The sequence below is a fragment of the Chiloscyllium plagiosum genome, unplaced genomic scaffold, assembly GCF_037043375.1.
Source record: "Chiloscyllium plagiosum isolate Xiang-an unplaced genomic scaffold, Cpla_swu_hap1 HiC_scaffold_25, whole genome shotgun sequence".
NCBI classification, from domain to species: domain Eukaryota; kingdom Metazoa; phylum Chordata; class Chondrichthyes; order Orectolobiformes; family Hemiscylliidae; genus Chiloscyllium; species Chiloscyllium plagiosum.
The window spans coordinates 29,446,247-29,470,210 of NW_028270163.1; the positions used below are offsets into that span (position 1 = coordinate 29,446,247).

Consider the following 23,964-nt stretch of genomic DNA (forward strand, 5'->3'; position numbering starts at 1 on the left):
ACTTTCTCCTCTCAGAATAAGAACGCTGGAAGTGTTATAACTCACCATAACAGACCAAGATACATAGCTAGAAAGTGGGACAGTGCACCAGCACTTCAATGGAGGCCAACTGATGATGTTACCTAGCTTGGTGATGAAACATCTGAGAACAAACCTTTCAGTTCAGCGAGCAAACTTACAACCTGAACCACAACCTGAGCGACAAATCTTCATAAAAATCACAAATTTCTATAACTCTTTAGGAAGGGTATTCTCTGTATAATTTCTAAGATGGCGGCAGCACACGGTTACCAATTTCTTTCTTTTTAATATCAATCACAATGTGAATATGGCTGTAATGATTATGTTCCTTGAAGCTGTTTGTAATTGTAATTGTGTTTGCTGCTATCAACTATACACATAATTTATTTTTATGGTACGTGACCTGTTTGCTTCAATTAGATGCTAGACTTGAATTTGAATGTTTTGAACTGAAGGTTGACCCTCAAACAAAGAATTTTGCTTAACTTCACACTCCCATGATGAACCTAAAGTCATAACACAAATGGAAGTAAAATGGAGTGCCATTAAGAAAAGAGTTTTAACATATTTACCTCAAATATTGAAACAAATTCCACAGAAGGTCAAAATAATTTCCACTGAAAGGGGACTTAATATTTCTCTTTTATTGTACAGATGGTTTCCTTGATGTAACCCCAGTGACATTTGTTTGAGCTTAGTTCATCTTCCTCAGGCCGCGGGTGTTGAGTTAATGGATAACCTTGCTGAATTTTCAAAAAGCTGAGATGTTAAATAACACTTTATTCAAGTAGTTTGGTGATGGGGAGTGGGTGGGAGGTAGTGAAGTGAGGAGGGAGGGAGAGGGATTTACAAAAATGTAAACAACTAAACTGGATACAGAACATGACAGGAGACCAACTGGAGTTGGGGAGAAAAAGTAGAGGAGGATATTGATTGTCAAAGAATAAATTTGAGTTTTCAGATGGGAGTCTAAAAAGATGGCTAAACATAAAATGAGGCAAAAGCATGCTAAAAGTACATTAAAATGTCTGTACAGCAATGTAATACCCGAAATAAAGGAGGAGCTAGCAGCAGACACCTGTTGGGAGGGAAATCAGTGAAAGAGACAATGCTGAAGCATGAGAAAGCATCTTCAGCGAAGAGAACTTAGTGGGTTGTTCATCTTGGTGTTCTCCTGAGGATCCTAGAACCATAGCTTCCAGCATTCAGTATTTTGATTCACTTTCCATGTTACCAAGAAATCAGAACATTCCCCCAACAGTACTGTAGATATATAGTCCACAATTAGCTACGCTGATGGCCAAGCTGTTCCAGTACAATGACAACATTAGCATTTAACAGATAATGGGAAAGTTGTCAAGGTGTACTCTGTCCACAAGAGGGGAAACTTTGCAACAGGATCTAGTACTGGAGAATGAGCCAGAGCAGCCACGATAAGTCAAAATGGATGAAAAGTCTCTGTAATTGTGACTATAATATCTTGTGCTTCTCCACATCTTAAAGTACATAAATATGATGAAAAAAATAATTTAATAGATTGGAGACAAGGTGATCAAGCGTTTGAGAGTAAAATTGGAAAAATAAAATAGGCACCAAATTGGCAAACATCAATGCAGGAATAAAAAAGAAACATGTTATATATGTAAATACTTTATCTCTAATGCCTATACAATGCCTAAATAAGTTTTAAATCTAGCTTCCAGAGCAACTGGGGTGCATTGTAATTTCAATGTGAGCTCTTGTGGTGTCGTGGTAGTGTCCTTACCATTGAGGAGAAAGAAGGGCTTATGCCCGAAACGTCGATTCTCCTGCTCCTTGGATGCTGCCTGACCTGCTGCGCTTTTCCAGCAACACATTTTTCAGCTCCTTACCAATGAGCCAGATATCTCAAGTTCCAGCAAGTCCCACATGCCCCAGAGGTGTGTCATACAATCTCAGAAGCAGGTGATGAGAAAATATTTGAAGAACATACATACAGATTTGTACCGAAACAGTGTGGTTGAATTGGAATGTATAGTTTGAATATATTATTTAACTAAATGTAAGACGAAAGATTGGCTTCTATGTCATCCTTCACCTTTCGACAACCATTCTTTGCTGTCATGTTACACCCCTAGAAAACAGATGGTGAAGGGTAATCATTGATAAGTGTAGTCATTTACAGGGATTGTCAGTGAATCTGAAAGAGACACTACCTGATGCAGTGAGTCTAAATTAGAGTAGTGCTGGAAAAGCACAGCAGTTCAGGCAGCATCCGAGGAGCACGAAAATCGATGTTTCAGGCAAAAGCCCTTCATCAGGAATAGAGGCAGGGAGCCTCCAGGGTGGAGAAAAAAATGGGGGTGGGGGGAACTGGGAAGAAGGTAACAAAGAGTACAGTAGGTGAATGGGGGTGGGGATGGAGGTGATAAGTGAGAGAGAAGGGTGGGGGAAAGTAGCAAAGAGTACAATGGGTGGATGGAGCTGTAGAGGGACTGGATGTCCCTCCATTTCTTCCTCTCCCGATGTCCCCAACAGTACCCTTCCACCGACACTCTCATTCGTTTGGCTGAACTGGTCCTCACCCTCAACAATTTCTCCTTCGAATCCTCCCACTCCCTCCAGACCAAAGGGGTAGCCATGGGCACACGTATGGGCCCCAGCTATGCCTGTCTTTTTGTTGGCTATGTAGAACAATCCATCTTCCATAGTTACACCGGTACCACTCCCCACCTCTTCCTCCACTACATTGATGACTGCATCGGCGCCACCTCGTGCTCCCGCGAGGAGGTTGAGCAGTTCATAAACTTCACCAACACATTCCACCCCGACCTTAAATTCACCTGGACCATTTCTGACACCTCCCTCCTCTTCCTGGACCTCTCCATCTCCATTAATGACGACCGACTTGACACTGACATTTTTTACAAACCCACTGACTCCCACAGCTACCTGGATTACACCTCTTCCCACCCTACCTCCTTCAAAAATGCCATCCTGTATTCCCAATTCCTTCACCTCTGCCGTATCTGCTGCCAGGAGGACCAGCTCCACCACAAAACACACCAGATGGCCTCCTTCTTTAAAGACCACAATTTCCCTTCCCACGTGATTGAAGATGCCCTCCAACGCATCTTGTCCACATCTCGCACCTCTGCCCTCAAACCCCACCCCTCCAACCGTAACAAGGACAGAACCCCCCCGGTCCTCACCTTCCACCCTACCAGCCTTCGCATAAACCGCATCATCCGCCGACATTTCCACCACCTCCAAACGGACCCCACCAGCAAGCATATATTTCTCTCCCCACACCTTTCCGCTTTCCGTTCCCTCCATGACTACCTGGTCAGGTCCATACGCCTCAACAACCCACCCACCCATCCTGGTACCTTCCCCTGCCACTGCAAGAATTGCAAAACCTGCGCCCACACCTCCTCCCTCACCTCCATCCAAGGCCCCAAAGGAGCCTTCCACATCCATCAAAGTTTCACCCACACATCCACCAATATCATTTATTGTATCTGTTGCTCCAAATGCAGTCTCCTCTACATTGGGGAGACTGGACGCCTTCTCGCAGAGCGCTTCAGGGAACATCTCTGGGACACCCGCACCAATCAACCCTACCACCCCATGGCCCAACATTTCAACTCACCCTCCCACTCTGTTGAGGACATGCGGGTCCTGGGCCTTGTCCACTGCCACTCCCACACCACCAGATGCCTGGATGAAGAATGCGTCATCTTCTGCCTCAGAACACTTCAACCCCAGGGCATCAATGTAGAGTTCACCAGTTTTCTCATTTCCCCTCCCCCAACCTTACCCCAGTTCCTAACTTCCAGCTCAGCACTGTCCTCATGACCTGTCCTACCTGCCAATCTCCCTTCCCACCTATCCGCTCCAGCCTCCCCTCTGAGCTATCACCTCGATCCCCATCTCCATCCACCCATTGTACTCTTTGCTACCTTCCCCCACCCTCCTCCCTGACCAATCACCTCCATCCCCACCCCCATTCACCTATTGTACTCTTTGCTACCTTCTCCCCAGCCCCAAGCCCCCCTCCCCCCAATTTATCTCTCCACCCTGGAGGCTCCCTACCTCCATTCTTGATGAAGGGCTTTTGCCCAAAACGTTGATTTTCCTGCTCCTCGGATGCTGCCTGACCTGCTGTGCTTTTCCAGCACCACTCTAATCTAGACTCTAGTTTCCAGCATCTGCAGTTCTCACTTTTTCCCTGATGCAGTGAGTTACTAGGTAATGACCTAGGAAAATGACACCGCCATGACTATCAGTGGCTACAGGGGCCAGCACTGAAAACAACAACAATCTACAATAACATGAGATGACCATTTCATATATAGCATTTGTGAGAATCTGGTTGTAAGGATTAGTTTCTTCAACCATCAGCAGAAGTGCACTATATGAACCTGCCCCATCCCCAGCAGACGTTATTTTCTGCATGTCCATCATTTTATGGAGCTGGAAGGATGTCATTAATGTCTAAGAAAGTAGGATCTTGCACAGGCTATTAACAAGCATTATAATTTTAGCATTGCTGAGTTTGTAATGTAGAATGTGCGTTCTTTGTGTGGATACAACTGAGAATTCCCATCATACAGTTTTCTATGCAGTGGGTCCATTGTGGAAGTGACCCAGTTTATCCATTTTTCTTGAGTGTGGTTCATTTTTGTTTAGCTAAACAACTTAATAACTTCATTATTTCAGTCAGAATGCTTTGGGAATATAGAAAATAAATATGAAAATTATTAAGAGAACATACAGAGATCAATGGCTACAAAACTTAGGCATCATTCCATCCGTAGCAGGTGTGTCGACAGTGTAGTCCTATCCCTGTGCTTTCATTTTGCTAATGAATCCCTCTGGGCACTTTACCAGATGTCTTCTGAAAATCCAAGTTTACTGAGTCAACCTTTATCAATACTATTAGTAACATGGTCAAAAAGCTCCAAAAGGTTCATCAAGCAAAAATTCCCATTCATAAATGCATGGCGATTATGCCTAATCAAATTATTATTATTAAAGGTGTTTACTTGTCACAACCTTTCAATAGATTCTCTGCTACCTATATAAGGCTATCAGGTCTTTCATTCCCCATTATCTATCTTACTTCCATGTTTAATAATGGTGTGACATCTGCAATCTTTTAATCTGCAGAAACCATTCCAGAATCTAGAGAATTTTGAAAGATGATCACAAATGCATCCACTGTCTCCATAGCTACCTTTTCCAACATTTTGGGATATAAAATGTCAAGTCCTGGGGAATTATCAACATTTAGAATCACAGAGTCATAGAGATGTACCGTATGGAAACAGATCCTTTGGTCCAACTTTTCCATGCCGATCAGATGTCCTAACCTAACCTAGTCCCATTTGCCAACATTTGGCTCGTATCTCTCTAAACCCTTCCTATTCAGATACCCATTCAGATGCCTCTCAAATGTTGTAATTATACCTGCCTCCACTATTTCCTCTGGCAGCTCGTTCCATAAAGGCATACCCGCTGCATGAAAACGTTGCCCCTTAGGCCCCTTTTAAATCTTTCTCTTTCCTATGGCCTAAACCTATGGCCTCTAGTTCTGGACTCCCTCTCCCAGTGAAAAGACCTTGTCCATTTACCCTATCCATGCCCCTCATGATTTTCTAAGACTCTATAAGGTCTCCCCTTAGCCTCCAATGCTCCAGGGAAAATAGCACCAGCCTATTCTGCCTCTCCTTATAGCCCAAACCCTTCATCACTGGCAACATCCTTGTAAATCTTTTCTGAACCCTTACAAGTTTCATAACAACTTTCTTATAGGAGTAAGACCAGCACTGCACAAAATATTCCAAAGTGACCTAACCAATGTCCTGTACAACTGCAACATGACCTCCCAACTCCTATACTCAATGCACTGACCAATATAGAAAAGCATACCAAACACCTCCTAAACTATCTACCTGCGACTCCACTTTCAAGGGACTATGAACTTGCACTCCAAGGTTTCTTTGTTCAGCAATACTCCCCAGCACTTTACGACTAAGAATGCAGCACCTCACATTCAACTAAATTAAGCGCCATCTTCCACTCCTTGACCCATTAGACTAACTGATCAAGGTCACATTGTATCTGAGGTAACCTTCATCGCTGTCCACTACACTTCCAATTTGGTGTCATCTGTAATTTCTATCAATTTCTCCAACACAACCTTCTTAGTGAGACTAATTTCCTTCAGTTCTTCATTCTCTTTAACCCCTTGGATCTCTAATTCTGGCAAACATCTTGTATATTCTGCAGTGAAGACAGACATAAAGTAATTGTTTTGTTTCTTTTCCATGTCTCGATTGCCCTTTGTAAATTTTCCTGACTCTGCTATCAGGACCCACCTTTGTCTTAACCAAACCATTTCCTCTGTATTTATGTGTAGAAGCTTTCAGTTTTTTTTTTACTAGTTTATGTTCATATTCTATTCTCCCTTTCTTTATCAGTTCCTTGGTTCTCCTTTGCTGTATTGCAACATTCCCTCAAGCTTCAGGTTTCTAGCAGTATGACAGACCTTTTCTTTTATCTGCACAGAGCCAGACTTTACGCAATCAGATTGCCACTCCATTCCCACCTTTTTATCATTAAGGAAGAACTCTCATTTCTCACAGGAGATTCGGTTCATAGCTCCTTCACTGGTACTTTAAATCTAACAGGTCTCTCGCGGTGCAGGATAGTTGGGGGAAATCAGACCACAGACACTTTGTCACTGCAGTAGTTGTCATATTTTGTGATTTAAATATCCAACAGAGTAGATAGTCACTTGGACATCTCTTGTGATAGGATAGATGCCAGAGTTGTAGATTAGATTAGATTAGATTACATTACAGTGTGGAAACAGGCCCTTCGGCCCAAAAAGTCCACACCGACCCGCCGAAGCGAAACCCACCCATACATTACCCCTTACCTAACACTACGGGCAATTTAGCATGGTCAATTCACCTGACCTGCACATCTTTGGACTGTGGGAGGAAACCAGAGCACCCGGAGGAAACCCACGCAGACACGGGGAGAACGTGCAAACGTCAACACAGTTAGTCGCCTGAGGCGGGAATTGAACCCGGGTCTCCGGCGCTGTGAAGCAGCAGTGCTAACCACTGTGCCACCGTGCCGCCCACGGTGCATTGAGTGGCAATGCACAAGATGGGAAGGATGGCAGGTAATTCATGGAGCGTTTAAGATAGTTCTTTGGGCTAAAGGGATCAGAGGCTATGGGGGATAGCAGAAACAGGGTACTAAGTTGAATGATCAGCTATGATTGGACCAAGTGACCTCCTATTCCTCCTACTTTCTGTTTCTGTAGTAGGTTAGGGTGTGCAAGGGTATCTGGTTCAGAAAATGAAAGGGGAAGCCATGGGGAGGAGGGGGGGAGTTTTCTGAAGTCCAGTGGCAATGGAAAGGGGTCTGGTCGGAGAGGGAAGGAGGCAAAGGAACACCAGGAAGACCTTGGAGGTTGAGGGGGGAGGGATGTTTCCAGGGTGTGGGAGTGGAATGTAATGGGAGGAGAAGGGTTCTCAGGCCTTGGTGGGTGCATTAGTATCAGGTCCAGCATGAGGAAGTAGGAAGATTGGGGTTGGGTTCCAGGAAGAGATCAAGGTGCCTGATTCTCGGGGGTGGTGGGGGGGAGGTGGTGCAGATTACTTTAGGTTGTAGGAATGGGGGTGTGGTTGCAGGTGGGATGTTGTCAAGTACTCTGGGAGAGGGGGGTGGTTGGGTGTGCGTGATTTTTGTGGTAGGCAGTGTAGTTGGCATTTTTCATAGCAAGTTGTGGACTCTCTTTAATAATTAACAAGCAAGTGGACTAGATATTTAATTCTCACTTGGGTAACTATTAACTTAACTGCAGTGGAACACGCCCAGTTCTCTGAATTAACTTGATACTTTCAGAAGGTTCAAAGTGCAGGGGAATTACCAACTGGAATCTTTAATTTCCTGGCCAGTTTCCTCAGACTCTGCTTTTTCAAGGCTTTCTCAGCATCCCAACATGTAACTCCCACCCATACTGCAGAAATTACTACCTGGCCAACAGAAAATCCTAGCGCTTCCTTCTGGAGAAAATCATTTGGGCAGGATTTTCTGATAAGTTACATTCTCACACAGGTTGCCACTCCAACCCTTCTATTTTATGAAAGAAGAGAATTCCGAAATTGAAAAGAGATTCTGATCAGGGCTCCCTCAGAAATGCAAAGGGGTACTTGCATTCAGACAATATTTTGCTAGTGCAGAACAGTCAGGAGAAAGCAAATCATGCTCCTTTTCACAGCAATCCTTTACAATTCACATGAAATGTAAAAATCCTGATGGTCATATGAACAGTGCTGTCAAATGCTAAATACATAAGGTAAATGCGATGTTACACTGTTGGGAGATTAGGGTGCCAGATAGGAAGAGGGTTGTATGGTGCCAAGTAAGTATCATGCTGGTTGAGTAGGATGCCAAGGCAGCAGATAAGAGGATGCCTGCTGATTAAGGTACAAGCTGGGGAAGGGAAGACTATGAGGTGTAGGATTCCACATAAGTAGTGAGTAGGATGCCAGCTAAGTAGGGTTCCAGCTGGGAATGGTGCCAGAATGCATGGTAGGTTGCAGATGGATATGCTGCCAGGTGGGAGGGAATACGATGCCAAATGGGTAGAGCTCAACTACAGACGTGAGGAAAGAGTGACTGTCTTTGGCATCAAGGCCACATTTGACAGATTATGGATGAGCCCAGCAAAACTGGAGTCATTGAAAATCAAAGGGGAAACTCCACCCATTGCAGTCATACCTAGTACAAGGGAAAATGGCAATTTACCACCACTTTAGCAACCATAATTAGGGCAGGGTACACTGACCCAGCCAGTGAAGCCTACATCTCTTGTATTAATAAAAATAATCAACTGGTTTAACTTATGGAATGGTGTCTGATCATGTTAATGAAAACAGATATAACACCAGCAATGTAAAGCAGACAGTCAAACATGGAAATATTTAAAAACATTGACTAATGACACTACAGTCTAAAATTACTGATTAATTTCATTTACCTAGAGTGGCTTCATTAAGCCTTCAGCAATAAAGCTAGGTGGGCATAAATATTTTTTCAAAAATTAAATTGACAAATACTGAGGGATAATTATATGCTTCTGGTGTTGGCCAAATGACAGTAGATGTCATTAATAGTCCTGATAATTTTTTGTCTCTAGTCATTTAATGCTTGCAACATTTTCCTGCATGAAATCCTAGTGAGAACACAGCTTATTGTATTTGAAATATGGATCAGGATTATCAACTTTAAATGTCCTATGCAAAGTATATCTTGGTTTTATAATTCATTTTTTAAAACTGTGAAATGTAAAAGTTATTTACTGATTTATTTCTTATGAGAAACACACGTTTATTGGATTGGCAATATTAGCAGGTTTAATTTACAGGTGTGACACTGATTTACTCCCATCTTACGTTTGGAAATATTCTGATGAGATTGGGAGAACACATTGAACATACATTGACATCAATACAATGTGCTCAACGTTGGGAATAAACTTCAGCGAGCATCCATGGATCAAAATCGAATCCAAGAATTTTATTCAAACCATCTGAGTTGAATTTGAACCAATATCAAATTGTTCTTGACAGTTGAATTATTTATACAACATATGTATAAACCCAGGACATGGCGCTCTCAGCACACGATCCTAGCATTTCCATAACACATATTTTTTCACTTACTGTTTTTGCCATTATGTAAATATTTAGTTTGTAGCATAACATTTCGCAGCTCTAAATAATGTACATATTTGGGATTAAAGCAATTGATTATACAAAATAGTCTTTAAGTCAAAAAGAAAGGAAGCATACCTAAGGTCGAGGCAATTAAAAACAAAGTCCTTAAAGAATATAGAGAAAGTATGGGGTGAAAGGAGGGCCAAGAAGGGTTATGAAATGTCCTAGGCCAGCAAGGTTAAGGAGAATCCCAAGGCATTTTATATATGCATTGGGAGCAAGCAAGAGTGGACGCACTCAAGGAGGGAGACTATATGTGGAGCTAGAGGAAATAGGTGAGATCCTTAATGAGTACTTTACATTGGTATTCACCAAAGAGAGGGATGTTGAGGGTGGGGAAAGCTGTGTGAATGCTTTCGGGTGAGTCAGCATAATGCAGGAGTAAGTGTTGGGTGTCCTGAAATACATTAAAGTGGACAAGTCCCCAGGGATCTAACCCAGAATACTGTGGGAGCCAGGGGAGGACATAGCTGGGGCCTTAACAGCTATCTTTGCATCCTCTTTAGCCTCGGCTGAAGTTCCAGAGGACTGGAGAATGGCCAAAGTTGTTCCTTTGTATGAAAAGGGAAACCAAGATAATCCAGGTAATGACAGGCTGGTGAGCCTGAAGTCAGTGTTTGGGAATGTTGGAGAAGATAATGAGAGGAATAATTCACATTTGGAAGCAAATGGACTTATTAGTGGTAGGCAGCAAGGCTATGTCTCACCAATTTCATTTTAAGGAGGTGACAAGAACGATTGATAAGGGAAGGGCAGTGGGTGTTGTCTACATAGACTTTAGAAAGGCATTTGATAGGGTATCTCAGGGAAGGTTGATACAGAAAATAGATCTTCATGGGATCCAGGGTGTGCTAGCTAGATAGATACAAAACTGGCTTGGTCATAGAAGATAGAGAGTACTGGTGGAAGGGTGTTTTTTGGAATGGAGATCAGTAACTTGGGATGTTCTGCAGGGATCAGCACTGGGACCTTTGTTGTTTGTAATATCCATATAAATGATCTGCAGGACAATGTAGATAGTCTGACTAGTAAGTTTGTGAATGACACCAAAATTGGCGGAGTTGCAGATAGCGAGGAGGTTTGTCAAAGGATGCAGTGGGATATCGATAGACTGCAGGTTTGGATACATAAATAGCAGATGGAATTTAATCTGGAAAAATGTGAAGTGATGCATTTTGGAAGATGAAATTCATTTGCAAATTATACAATAAATGTCAAAACCCTTAGAAGCATTGATATACATAAGGATCTGGGTGTACAGGTCCACAGATCCCTGAAAGTGGCAACACAGGTGGATAAGGTAGTCGAGAAGGCATACAGCACACTTGCCTTCATTGGCTAGGGCATCGAATGTAAAAGTTGAAAAGTTATGTTGTAGCTGTATAAAACTTTAATTAGGCCACATTTGGAATATTGTTTGTAGTCTGGTTGTCACACAACTAGAAGGACATGGATGTTTTGGTGAGGGGGAGGTTGGTGTGGAGGATTTTAGTTATGTGGAGAGGTTGGATAAACTCAGATTGTTGTCACTGGAAATATGGAGGCTGAGGGGTGATCTATTAGAGGTCTATGATGTTATGAGAGGCGTAGATAAGGTGGATAGTCAGAGGCTTTTTCATGGGGTTCAAAGGTCAAGAGGGGATAGGTTCAAGGTGAGAGGGGGCAAGATTAGGGGAAAAGTACAGGGAAAAATTTTCACACAGAGAGTGGTGAGTGCCTGGAACACACTGCTAATGGAGGAGGTGGAAGCAGTCACTTTACCAATGTTTAAGATGTATCTTGAGAGACACGAATGGGGGGTGAACAGAGGGATGGAAACCGTACATGGGCAATAAGTAGCAAATTTAAATAGTGATTAGAATTGATTCCAGCTTGGTGGGCCAAAGGGCCTGTTTCTGAGCTGTATTAAATTGTATTGTATAATAGTATTGTATAAGATCATTGCCTGGAAATTTGCCAGTTATGGGTCTATATTTATTATTTGTAGTCAAGAGAATTTGGACTGGAACCACTTCCTTCCTCTTACTGCTAAATTATATTGTCCAAATCCCTTTCTGAAATGCCCCATTTGGAACTAAACCAGCAGATAACAGTGAGTATCCATCAGCTACACAGTGTTCGTAAGCTAACACAACATTTATTTCCTTATGGCAATCAATCCCTTGCTCCAATGAGGGAAATGAGCCAATTCTTCTGAATTTGTTTCAGGATCAGGCCAAATGAATGGTGGAAGTCACATCTTGACCTCTTTTTACACAACGGCAGGCCTGTCAGAATTTCTAAGCATGCATTTTTATAATGAGCTTGCACTGAAATTTATTTAAATAAGCAGAGCTACAAATCTAACTGTCTCTCCTTAGAATATTTGGCCTAATATGCCAATCAGTCAGATTGCTATTCTGCTCAATTATTTTCCTGTTAACACTTGAGTTCCACATTTCCAGCTGGGAATTCCAATGCCAGCTACTTCAGAAATGGAAAGCATGCCTGAAGTCAGTACCAGCTCCCCCTGTAGTGCAGGGTAGTTGGGGGAATTCAAACCACATCCCCTTGTGGCAACGGTCAGTGTACCTGTTATTAATTTTAAAGTTCCAGCAGCACAGGCACCCACTTTGACAGCTACTGTAAAATATTACAGATGGGGTTAGGGTGACAGTTAGTTAAGGGGCTGGGCTGTCAGGGAAGTGGGGTCACAGGGAAGTAAGATGCTAGGTGGGTAGGATGTCACATAAGTAATGGAGTGTGTAGGGTAGTTCATAGGGGCTGGGATGGAGGGGTGAAGTGCCAGACCTGGCCTGGTGTCAGCCCAGTCTGGGGTTGTTGGGCTGGTGCAATTAGCCATCCCTCACCAACCCCAATGAGGGTGTTGGTCAAGTCCCAGGATTCAGGCTGGTGCTGAGGTGAGGGGAGAATCCAGTGGGAGGTGGTGAGGGTTTTTTTATATTTGTGGAGAGGGAGGATTGGTTTTGGATTGGGATGTTTAGCTGTGGCAGGTGGCACTGGGGTGTAAGAGGTCTGGGGGAGGAGAAGTTGAAGGAATTGTGCAGTAGGTTGGGGGAGGTCAGCTATTAGTTATCAAGGAACCAGACTAGGTTTTTAATCATCTAATATTTCCTGGGCGCTGTTGACTTAGTGGAAGCAAAACCCTCCGAATCTCCAGTTGTTATGGACTTTTTCAGAGGATCCAGATGCAGGGGAATTGGCTACTGGAATCTTCAATTTACCAGATAATTTGCAGAGTCAGCTGCATCTGGGACTCCACAGGATCCCAGTGCGTAACTCCATTATACAGGTATATTGCTCCAACACTTGGCTGGTCAGTCACACCTACTTAAGTGTAACCCCAAATTTCTGAAGCTCTGTTTGTGGTCTAGAAGCTTGATCATGGTGGACATGGATCAGAAAATCTGCTTTTTCTGAAAGTGGCTTCAGTGGACATTGCGAGGAATCCAGACCAGGAATATGCAACGCAGATTGAGTATGTTAATTATATAAAGCAGGTTTCTCACTGAATTTCACAGGTTTCGATGACCTCCCCTTCATACTATTAGCCACATAAAATAGGCTTATAGCTGGGTTTTGATCCTTATTGTATCTTTAAGCCAGTTTTCTGAGGTTTCCTAAATAGTAGATTGTAGTTTATTAGTCAGTCACCTTTTCCCATTGTGCAACAAATGGCCTTGTTTTCTTTGCTACATTTTTGACTCTCTTTTTTGAAGCCTTTATTTGCTTTCCTGGAATCTTGGTGATTGCTGCTGTGTTAGAAGTTACCACCAAACATGTTGGAGACATACAAATTTCTTTGTCATTTCTATAATCCTGTATGAGCCAGATAAAGGGGACTAATTCATTACAGCATCTTCTGTTCCAAAGAACCTCGAGAAACATGATCACTTCCACCAAAATTCGAGTTCTCTGTTTACTGATAATGCCTCTTCTATTTGGTACATCCAAGAAGACTTGTCTTTCATAGCCTATAAGAGTGCAATGGCTGAGCTACGTTATCTGCTGCAGACTGGTGTATGGCTAATATCAAAGATCAGTATAACTCTGCCCATCGCTGTTAGGGTCACTACAATATTAAGCTGCTGTACCAGAGAATCCTTCTAGACCATTCAAGGTGATCACTGCCAGAGAAATGAATCTGGAGCTAATTCATACATGAAGCAAATGTCTGATGATTTGTTTGAAAACAGAAATGTGAATACAAAAATAAACTACAGCAACTGCTATAAGTCTGAAATAAAACAGAAAACCTTGGAAATATTTAATGGGTCAGGTGGCATTTGTGGAGATAAAGTTAACAGTTCAGGTTCATGACCTGAAGTGCATAAAATTGGAGGTGTAACAGCCTTTAAATAAATACAAAGGGGATGAAACTGATTTATTATGTTGCATATACTGCTCACAATGCAGGATGCTTTGCAAAATGGAAGCTATAGTCAGGATGGGTAATTGTTTTGGGAAGCTCCTCTATTTCACCTGGAAGTGGTTTCCTGACTTTCTAGTTGCCCAGCAATTTAATTCCATGGCTCTCTCTAACCTCTCTGCCCTTGACTTCCTACATTATCAGATGAAGCTCAACAGATGCTTGAGGAATAATATCTGATCCTTTGATCACCACGCATGACGTGGTGTTCAATAATTTCAGATCTATCAAAACCTCTGCTCTTATTTTTGTGGATAGTGTTAGTAGTGATTCTGTCACTCAAATCAACATCCTCTCTATGCATCGTCTCTGTCCCATTAGCATCTCCTTTTGTCCTGCACCATCATTCCTTTTGCCATTTAATCTCTCCTGCTGTCCACCCTATCATTAATCTTTTTTCCCCTCATCTTCCTCTTCCTCTGACTCTGGATTTTCTTAAAACTAATTAAATCCACAATTTTCATTTTCTAGTTGCAATAAATAGTCACTGAACTGAAAAGTTAACTTTGTTTTTCCTCTCCAACGATGCAGTGTGACCTGCTGCATATTTCCCACATTTTCATTTTTTAATAAGATATATAACCTTGTCTGCAGGGGAAAGAAAGCAGCTAATAGAAAGGGCAGATAATTTATAGCCTGGCAGATTCTTGAGAGTCCAGGAGCATTACATATGCAACCTGATACCAGGCCTGCACTGATCCAGCAAAAATGCATACATGAGCAAAAAACAGCAATACTTGTAAGTGTGCAGATTGTTTTAGAAAACGGAAATGTCACTTTATACCTTAATGTTATGTTATCAAAAGGAGAATTATGAATCTTCCATTCTGCAGAAGTTCATATAAATGTGTTGTTTGAAAGCTGTTGGAGAATGATCAGTGCTTAGCAACAGGCCAAAATTATTATTTTCAATAATGGTTTTATGACCTCAATTAGAGGAATGTCACAAACTCAGCAGAATGCAGATATGCTGGTCGGATCATTGCATTGGCAAAGTTTCTATGGTGCGCAAACTGATCTTTAAATAGCAATACGACTCAGTTGAGAGGTGGCCTGGGATTTTATTTTACATTTTGGGGAGAATTTTAATGCTCACCATCTACTGCATGTTCTGTAATTTTGCAACTTGAACAGTAGTCCGCGTTTGTTAGAGCTTGGAATGCAGTTTGTCACCCTTAGAGGAATGTGATGACGTCGAAGATAGCATGGACAGAGTTTGATGTACAGATGGTGGGGTTATAACTGAACTGCTGTGGACAATGATGTCTACTAATGCATAGTTAACATCCATCAATATTTGCTTTCCATATAAATATTGCACATTACATCTCCTAATAAATTGGGTACATAGTCTGCCCTCCATCCTTTATACCCCCCTACCAATGCTTATTTCCATTTCAAAGCATAATAAGTATAATTTGTAATGAGGATAAATAAAAATGTGTCTATTCATAAAATGGTCTTCTTGAAGCCCAAAATCTTTTTTTCCTTTCATAATGCATTTACTCTTAAACTGAGACTCTGTTTTAAGTATTTCTTCATTAGGAAAAGCGATCGTAATGGGAAGCTGCATTAGTCTGTTAGAATGGTTATGGCCTTGATTCTATCTGTATATTGTCAAACAATATCCTTGCAAAAGGTCAAGACATATTTCAGGTTATGACTGAATGCTTGCTCATTCTCGTCATTTCATGACTTCTTTGTTGGGTCTGTTTCAGTGGGTTACAAGGATCTCCTGATCCTGGGAATTAAAGTTACTTTGCATCCGTGCTGATCAGTATTACATGAAGGGTCTGTCAAGATGCTGATGTAATATTGAACCACCACTTTGTTTAATCAATAACCAATTGAAGCTGAAAAAGGAAATGACAGCAAAGAAATGATGGTCATTTACAATGGAGAAAATAAAGAGCAAGGAGATGTCCATCAGTTTCCAACTGCACTTGCTACCTCATTGGAAGCATTGTTGAGATAGGCAACATTTAAGGACAGCCACAAACATCCAAACGTGGAACCAACAGAGTGCAGAAGGTAGCAATAGGTGGAAGAGAGAAATGAACCAAAATAATAGATCAATGACCCAACATGGAAGTTGATTTATGAATAAGAACTGATGAAGATTTAGGGGGACCAGGAAAAGAACATTGAGCAAAGATAATCAGACAATGAGAATTATAAAACATTGGATAAAGCCATGATGAAGAGTTGCAGGAGGGGTAAGTAGGATGGATAGACCTAAAAGGCAGAGAAGCCCAAGAAGCAGCAAATCAGAATGACTCTAACACACTGCGCAGATCGATTTTTGGCAGTCAAGAATAATCTGTTTTCTTGATTAATGATAAGAATTTTTACTGTCTTTAGTCGAAATGTTTTCACAGACTCTCAAAAATCAAAGGGTTTATGATTGTATGATTTGTGGAAATGTCAGGAGTTGCCTGCTGTGCAGAGCCACTAACAAATCAAATGACACCAAATAATCAGAGTCTATCTGCGTCAATATGATATTTTCAGAAAGGCTTTAAAATGCAAAGTATTTAGAGCATCACAGTGTTTAACTTAGGATTCAAAATGTGGATTTGAAACCAGAAAAAAGTCTCAAGAGATGCACACAGGTTGTGATTTTGAGGAGATGAGTAACAACAACGTGTTCATCGAAATGGTAGCGATGCTTCTTGGACTTGGTCAGCACTGCTTTTAAGTGATTTTAAAATATGAATTCATTCCTTTAACCCACTAATGCAGTTGAAAATATATGTAAATAAGCACAAAATGCTGGTGAAACTCAGCATGTCTAGTGGCATCTGTGGAGAGAGGAGCAGTTTATGTTTTAAGTCCAGAATGAATCTGCTGAAGAGCTGTGTTTTATATACATTGAACGATATCCCCCACTAAGATCATAGCCCTCAGTCTGTTCCTGTCTCCTGACATCCAAGACCTGCCCCACCCTTTAATCCCCCATTCCTAATGGTGCCCAATCCTCCAACACCTGGAAAGGCACATCCGGTTGCCATGACTTATTTAATGGAACTGCTTGCAATCTCTCAGCAGCACATACTACTGAGTGCTACCAATCTGGCTGGGTGGCATCCCTTGAGGAGGGATCTGAAGGGCAGAAGCTCCACTCTGTGTTGTTAAAGACATATGCAGCATAACATCACTACAGCACATCCTTTTCCATTTGTGACTGACTTTTCTAATGGGGAGGGGAGAGCAATACACTTTCCCTTAAAATTCAGTCTTTAGTTAATTATTTTATTGCCCTAACTTAATAATAGCCCCATTATACTAGCATAAGCACAGTCTGACAAAATGACTGTACTGGGCTACTAAGTGTGCTGCTAACCTCCAACCTTCTATGTTGTAGGTTCTTAATCATGGACAGGCTCACAAACTGAAGTGCTGAGTAGAGGGCAAATGCTTTCTCAACAGAGACTAACACAATGTCCTGACTTCATCGGCATCTTCCCTTTGCAAACCCCCATGACTCTCACTTTTCTTTGCTGTTATAAATTCACTGGCCTAACAAGACTGTTTTTGAATCTTATGGACCATTGTTTCTGATACTCTTCTCAACAGCTTCATGGGAAATCCACACAAAAGAGAAGGATTTCTGTGTCTAAAGAAAAGTACAAAATCTCAATGCCAACGCTATCAAAAATAGATGAGGGTAACCTAGGTATCTGCCCATACATGGAAATGTTTCTAAGATTGTACAGGTTACATCCATCACTCTGCCCTCATCAATCCTCTTGTTACTTCTGTAAAAAACTCAATCAAGTTCATGAGACATGATTTCCCACAGACAAAGCCCTGTTGACTGTCCATAGACAGTCCTTGCCTGTCCAAATACATGTACATCCTGTCCCCCAGGATTCCTTCCAACAACTTACCCACCAGCGATGTGAGGCTCACTGGTTTATAGTTCCATAGCTTGTCCTTACCACTTTTCTGAAATAGTGGCACCATGTTGGCCAACCATCAGTCTTCTGCCACCTCATCTGTGACTATCAATCATACAAATATCTCAGCAAAGGGCCCAGCAATCACTTTCCCAGCTTTCCACAGAGTTCTGGGACCCACCTGATCAGGTCCTGGGAATTTATCAACCTTTATGTGTTTCAAGACATCCAGCACTTCCTCCTCTGTAAAAAAGAAGATTTTTCAAGATGTCACCACCTATTTCCCTACATTCTATATCTTTCATGTCCCTCTCCACAGTAAACACTGAAGCAAAATACTCATTTAGTATCTCTCCCACCTTCTATGGCTCTACACAAAGGCCGGAAATGTGTTGCTGGAAAAGCGCAGCAGGTCAGGCAGCATCCAGGGAACAGGAGAATCGACGTTTCGGGCATAAGCCCTTCTTCAGGAATCCTAAAGAAGGGCTTATGCCCGAAACGTCGATTCTCCTGTTCCCTGGATGCTGCCTGACCTGCTGTGCTTTTCCAGCAACACATTTTCAGCTCTGATCTCCAGCATCTGCAGACCTCACTTTCTCCTCTACACAAAGGCCGCCTTGCTGATCTTGGAGCGGTCCTATTTACTCCTTAGTTACCCTTTTGTCCTTAATGTATTTGTAAAAACCCTTTGGATTCTTCTTAATCCTGTTTTCCAAAGCTATCTCATGTCCCCCTTTTGCCCTCATGATTTCCCTCTTACGTACACTCCTACTGCCTTTATACCCTTCTAAGGATTCACTCGATCTTCCTTCTTTTTCAGAACCAAACCCTCAATTTCTCTCATCATCCAGCATTCCCTACACCTACCAGCCTTGCCTTTCACCCGAACAGTGACATACTCTCTCTGGGCTCTCATTATCTCATTTCTGAAGACTTTCCATTTTCCAGCCGTCCCTTTACCAGCGAACATCTGCCCTCAATCAGTTTTTGAAAGTTCTTACCATCAAAATTAGCCTTTCTCCAATTTAGAAATTCAACTTTTAGATCTGGTCTATCCTTTTCCATCACTATTTTAAAACTAATAGAATTATGTTTGCTAGCCCCAAAGTACTCCCCCACTAACACCTTAGTCACCTGCCCTGCCTCATTTCCCAAGAGTAGGTAAAGTTTTGCACCTTCTCTCATAGTACATCCACATACTGAATCAGACATTGTTTTTCTCCACACTTAACAAATTACTCTCCATCTACACCCTTAACACTATGGTAGTCCCAGTCTATGTTTGGAAAGTTAAAATCCCCTACTGTAACCACCCTATTATTCTTACAGATAACTGAGATCTCCTTACAAATTTGTTTTTCAATTTCCTGCTGACTGTTAGGGAGTCTATAATATCATCCCAATAAGGTGATCATCCCTTTCTTATTTCTCAGTTTCACCCAAACAACTCCCCTGGATGTACTTTCAGGAATATCCTCCCTCAGTACAGCTGTAATACTATCCTTTATCAAAAACGCCACTCCCCCTCCTCTCTTGCTTCCCTTTCTGTCCTTCCTGTAGCATTTGTATCCTCGAATATTAAGCTGCCAGTCCTGCCCATCCCTGAGCCATGTTTCTGTAATTGCTATGATATCCCAGTCCCATGTTCCTAACCATGCCCTGAGTTCATCTGCCTTCCCTGTTAGGCCTCTTGCATTGAAATAAATGCAGTTTAATTTATCAGTCCTACCTTGTTCTCTGCTTTGTCGCTGCCTGCCCTGACCCTTTGACTTGTTCTTTTCTCAACTGTACCACTCTCAGATTGAACTCTTTCCTCACTATCTCCCTGGATCCCACCTCCCCAGCTTACCAGTTTAAATCCTCCCAAGCATCTCTAGAAAATCTCCCTGCCAATATATTAGTCCCCTTCCAATTCAGGTGCAATTCGTCTTTCTTGTCCAGAAGAGATTCTAATGTTCTAAAAATGTGAATCCTTTTCCCATACACCAGCTCCTCAGCCATGCATTCATCTGGTCTATCTTCCTATTCCTACCCTCACTAGCTAATAGCACTGGGAGAAATTGAGATATTATTACTCTCAAGGACCTCCTTTTTAAATTCCTGCCTAACTCTCTGTAATCTCCCTTCAGAATCTCATCCTTTTCCATTCCTATGTCATTGGTTCTAATGTGTACAATGACCTCCTGCTGGGCCCTCTTCCCTTTGAGAACATCCTGTGCCCTCTCTGAGACATCGTTGATCCTGGCACCAGGGAGCAACACATCATTCTGATTTTTTGCTGCTGACCACCGAAACATCTGACTGTGCCTCGAACTAGACCTAACATAGTCGATCTCTTAGAACCTGATGTACCCCTCATTGCATTACAGCCGGTCTCGAAACCAGAAACTTGGCTGTTCATGCTACATTCCCCTGAAAATTCATCACCCCCTACATTTTTCCAAACCAGCATATTTGTTTGAAATGGGGATGGCTCCAGAGGACTCCTGAACTACCTGCCTACCTCTTTTACCTTTCCTGGAGTTAACTCATGTATGTGACTGTATCTGTGACTTTTCTCCCTTCCTATAACTGCCATCTGTCACCCCCCCTTGCTTTTGTAAATTCCTCATTACCTCTAACTGTCTCTCCAACTGATCCATTCAATCTGATAGGATTCACAACCAACGGCACTTATTGCAGATATAATCGTCAGTAACACTCTCCCTAAACTCCCAAATCCCACAAGAAGAGCATATCACTCTCCAAAGGGCCATTTTTGCTTCTACCAATCTATAGACCCAGAAAATACCACTGTCTTATTCCTCTACAAAACACTGCTTCGGGTTAACTTAATACTTATAGCTTATATTTTTAAGTTTAATCAGGAGACATATCTCAATAAAGCATATCAGTAAGATGTTCGACAAATTGCCCCATGGGAGACTGGTTAGCAAGGTTAGATCTCATGGAATAATGGGAGAAGTAGCCATTTGGATGCAGAACTGGCACAAAGGTGAAATACAGAGGGTGGTGGTGGAGTGTTCAGACTGGCAGCCTGTGACCAGTGGAGTGCCACAAGGATCGGTGTTGGGTCCATGACTTTTCGTCATTTATATAAATGGATGTGAGCAAAGAGGTGTAGTTAGTACGTTTGCAGATGACACCAAAATTGGAGGTGTAGTGGACAGTGAAGAAGGTTACTTCAGATTACAACGGTATCTTGATCAGATGGGCCAATGGGATGAGGAGTGGCAGTTGGAGTTTAATTTAGATAAATGTGAGATGCTGCATTTTGGGAAAGTAAATCTTAGCAAGACTTATAAACTTAATGGTTATGTCCTGGGAAGTCTTGCTGAACAAGGAGACCTTGAAGTGCAGGTTCATAGCTCCATGAAAGTAGAGTTGCAGGTAGATAGGATAATGAAGAAGGTGTTTTGGTCTGCTTTCTTTTATTGGTCAGAGTATTGAGTACAGGAGTGGGAGGTTATGTTATGGCTGTTTAGGACATTGGTTAGACCACTTTTGGAATATTGCATGGAATTCTGGCCTCCTTCCTATAGAAAGGATGTTGTGAAGCGTGAAAGGGTTCAGAAAAGATTGACAAGAATGTTGCCAGGGTTGGAGGATTTGAGCTGTAGGAAGAGGCTGAATAGGCTGGGGTTGTTTTCCCTGGAGTGTCGGAGGCTGAGGGGTGAACTTATAGAGGTTTATGAAATCATAAGGGGCATGGATAGGATAAATAGACAGAGTCTTCTTCCTGGGTGTGGAAGTCCAGAACTTGAGAGGGCATAGGCTTAGGCTGAAAAGGGAAAGATGTAAAAGAGACCTAAGAGGCTGCATGTTCGTGCAGAGTGTGGTACGTGTATGGAATGAGCTGCCAGAAGAAATGGTAGACGCTAGTATAATAGCAACATTGAAAAGGTATCTGGATGAATATATGATTAGAGTCAAAGAGTCATAGAGATATACAGCATGGAAACAGACTCTTCATTTCAACACATCCATGCTGACCAGATATTCCAACCTAATCTAGTCCCACCAGCCAACATCTGGCCCATATCCCTCCAAACCCTTCCTAAGCATTTACCCATCCAGATGCCTTTTAAATGTTGCAATTGTACTGGCCTCCAGTACTTCCGCTGGCAGCTCATTCCATACACGTACCACCCTCTGCGTGAAAAGGTTGCCCTTTTGGTCTCTTTTATATCTTTCTTGTCTCACCCTAAACCTATGCCCTCTAGTTCTAGACTCCCCCACCCCAGGGAAGAGACTTTGTCTATTTATCCTATCCATGCCCCTCATGATTTTATAAACCTCTATAAGGTCACCCCTCAGCCTCCGACACTCCAGGGAAAACAGTCCCAGCTTATTCAACCTCTCCCTATAGCTCAAATCCTCCAATGGCAAAACCCTTGTAAATCTTTTCTGAACCCTTTCAAGTTTCAGAACATCCTTCCGATAGGAAGAAGACTACAATTTCACTCAATTCAAAAAGTAGACTAGCCAATGTCCTGTACAGTCGCAACATGACCTCCCAACTCCTGTACTTAACACTGACCAATAAAGGAAAGCAGACTAAAACACCTTCTTCACTATCCTATCTACCTGCGACTCCATTTTCAAGGAGTTATGAACCTGCATTCCAAGGTCTCTTTGTTCAGCAACACTCCCTGGGACCTTACCATTAAGTGTATAAGTCCTCCTAAGATTTGCTTTCCCAAAATTAAACTCCATCTGTCACTTCTCAGTCTATTGGCACATCAAGATCCTATTGTAATCTGAGGTAACCTTCTTCGCTGTCCACTACACCTCCAATTTTGGTGTCATCTGCAAACTTACTAACCATACCTCCTATGTTCATATCAAAATCATTTACATAAGTGGCGCAAAGCAGAGGACCCAGCACCAATCCTTATGGTACTCCACTGGTCACAGGCCACGGGTCTGAGAAACAACCATGCACTACCACTCTCTGTTTTCTCCCTTTGAGCTAGTTCTATATCCAAATGGCTAGTTCTCCCTGTATTCCATGAGATCTAACCTTGCTAACCAGTCTCCCATGGGGAACCTTGGCGGATACCTTACTGAAATCCATATAGATCACGTCCACTGCTCTGCCCTCATCAATCCTCCTTGTTACTTCTTCAAAAACCTCAATCAAGTTTGCGAGACATGATTTCCCACGCACAAAGTCATGTCCCTCAGGATTCCCTCCAACAACTTTCCCACCACCAACGTCAGGTTCACTGGTCTATAGTTCACTGGCTTGTCCTTACCACCCTTCTATTTGGAGGGATATGGACTTGGTGTTGGCAAGTGGGACTTGATTAGGTTGGGATATCAGGTCGGTATGGACGAGTTGGACCATAGGGTCAGTTTCCGTGCTGTACACCTCTGTGATTCTATGACTGTATCCCCTCATCAGTTAATGATCATTTTGGTGAATCTGAGAGATATTAGCTTTGTATTTTCTGAATTTGAAATGTTCTAAAGGTATGACTCCAGTTTCATTTCAAGGTGACTATTACCTTTGTTGATAATAAGAACAGATTTCAGATATATCAATTCATTTATTGAATTTTGACCATAAAAAATAATGTATTGTTTTGGTCGGTGAAGTGATGCATTTCCTAATTGCTGTGATAACAGTAAATTTTGTTTTCCTGTCAGTGAATGAAAGAAAACATATTTGACAAATCCGTGTATTGGGTTGTAATGGCAGTACTGGAGTGATTCCTTTTATACCAGTTCAATAAACAATGCCTAAAGACTTAAGTTAATTTAGTTATTTGCTGATAAGTAGCATATTACAAATATTGGCTCTGTTCACACCTTGTTGTGATGAGTAACT

General features: G+C 42.1%; 2 protein-coding genes across 4 annotated transcripts in view; both read left to right on the forward strand.

The window, feature by feature from the left end:
* The window catches only part of mgat5b (alpha-1,6-mannosylglycoprotein 6-beta-N-acetylglucosaminyltransferase B), an 876,343-nt gene that overhangs the window by 127,804 nt on the left and 724,575 nt on the right, over positions 1-23,964 (forward strand). The window lies entirely within an intron of this gene.
* Positions 2,641-3,858, forward strand: LOC148145308 (uncharacterized). Its single transcript, XM_088000356.1, has one exon. It carries the CDS (start codon positions 2,641-2,643, stop codon positions 3,856-3,858), a length of 1,218 nt encoding a protein of 405 aa, XP_087856482.1.

Coding starts and splice junctions, on each gene's coding strand:
- LOC148145308 (XM_088000356.1), top strand. CDS start 2,641: ATGGGCACACGTATGGGCCCCAGCTATGCCTGTCTTTTTGTTGGCTAT.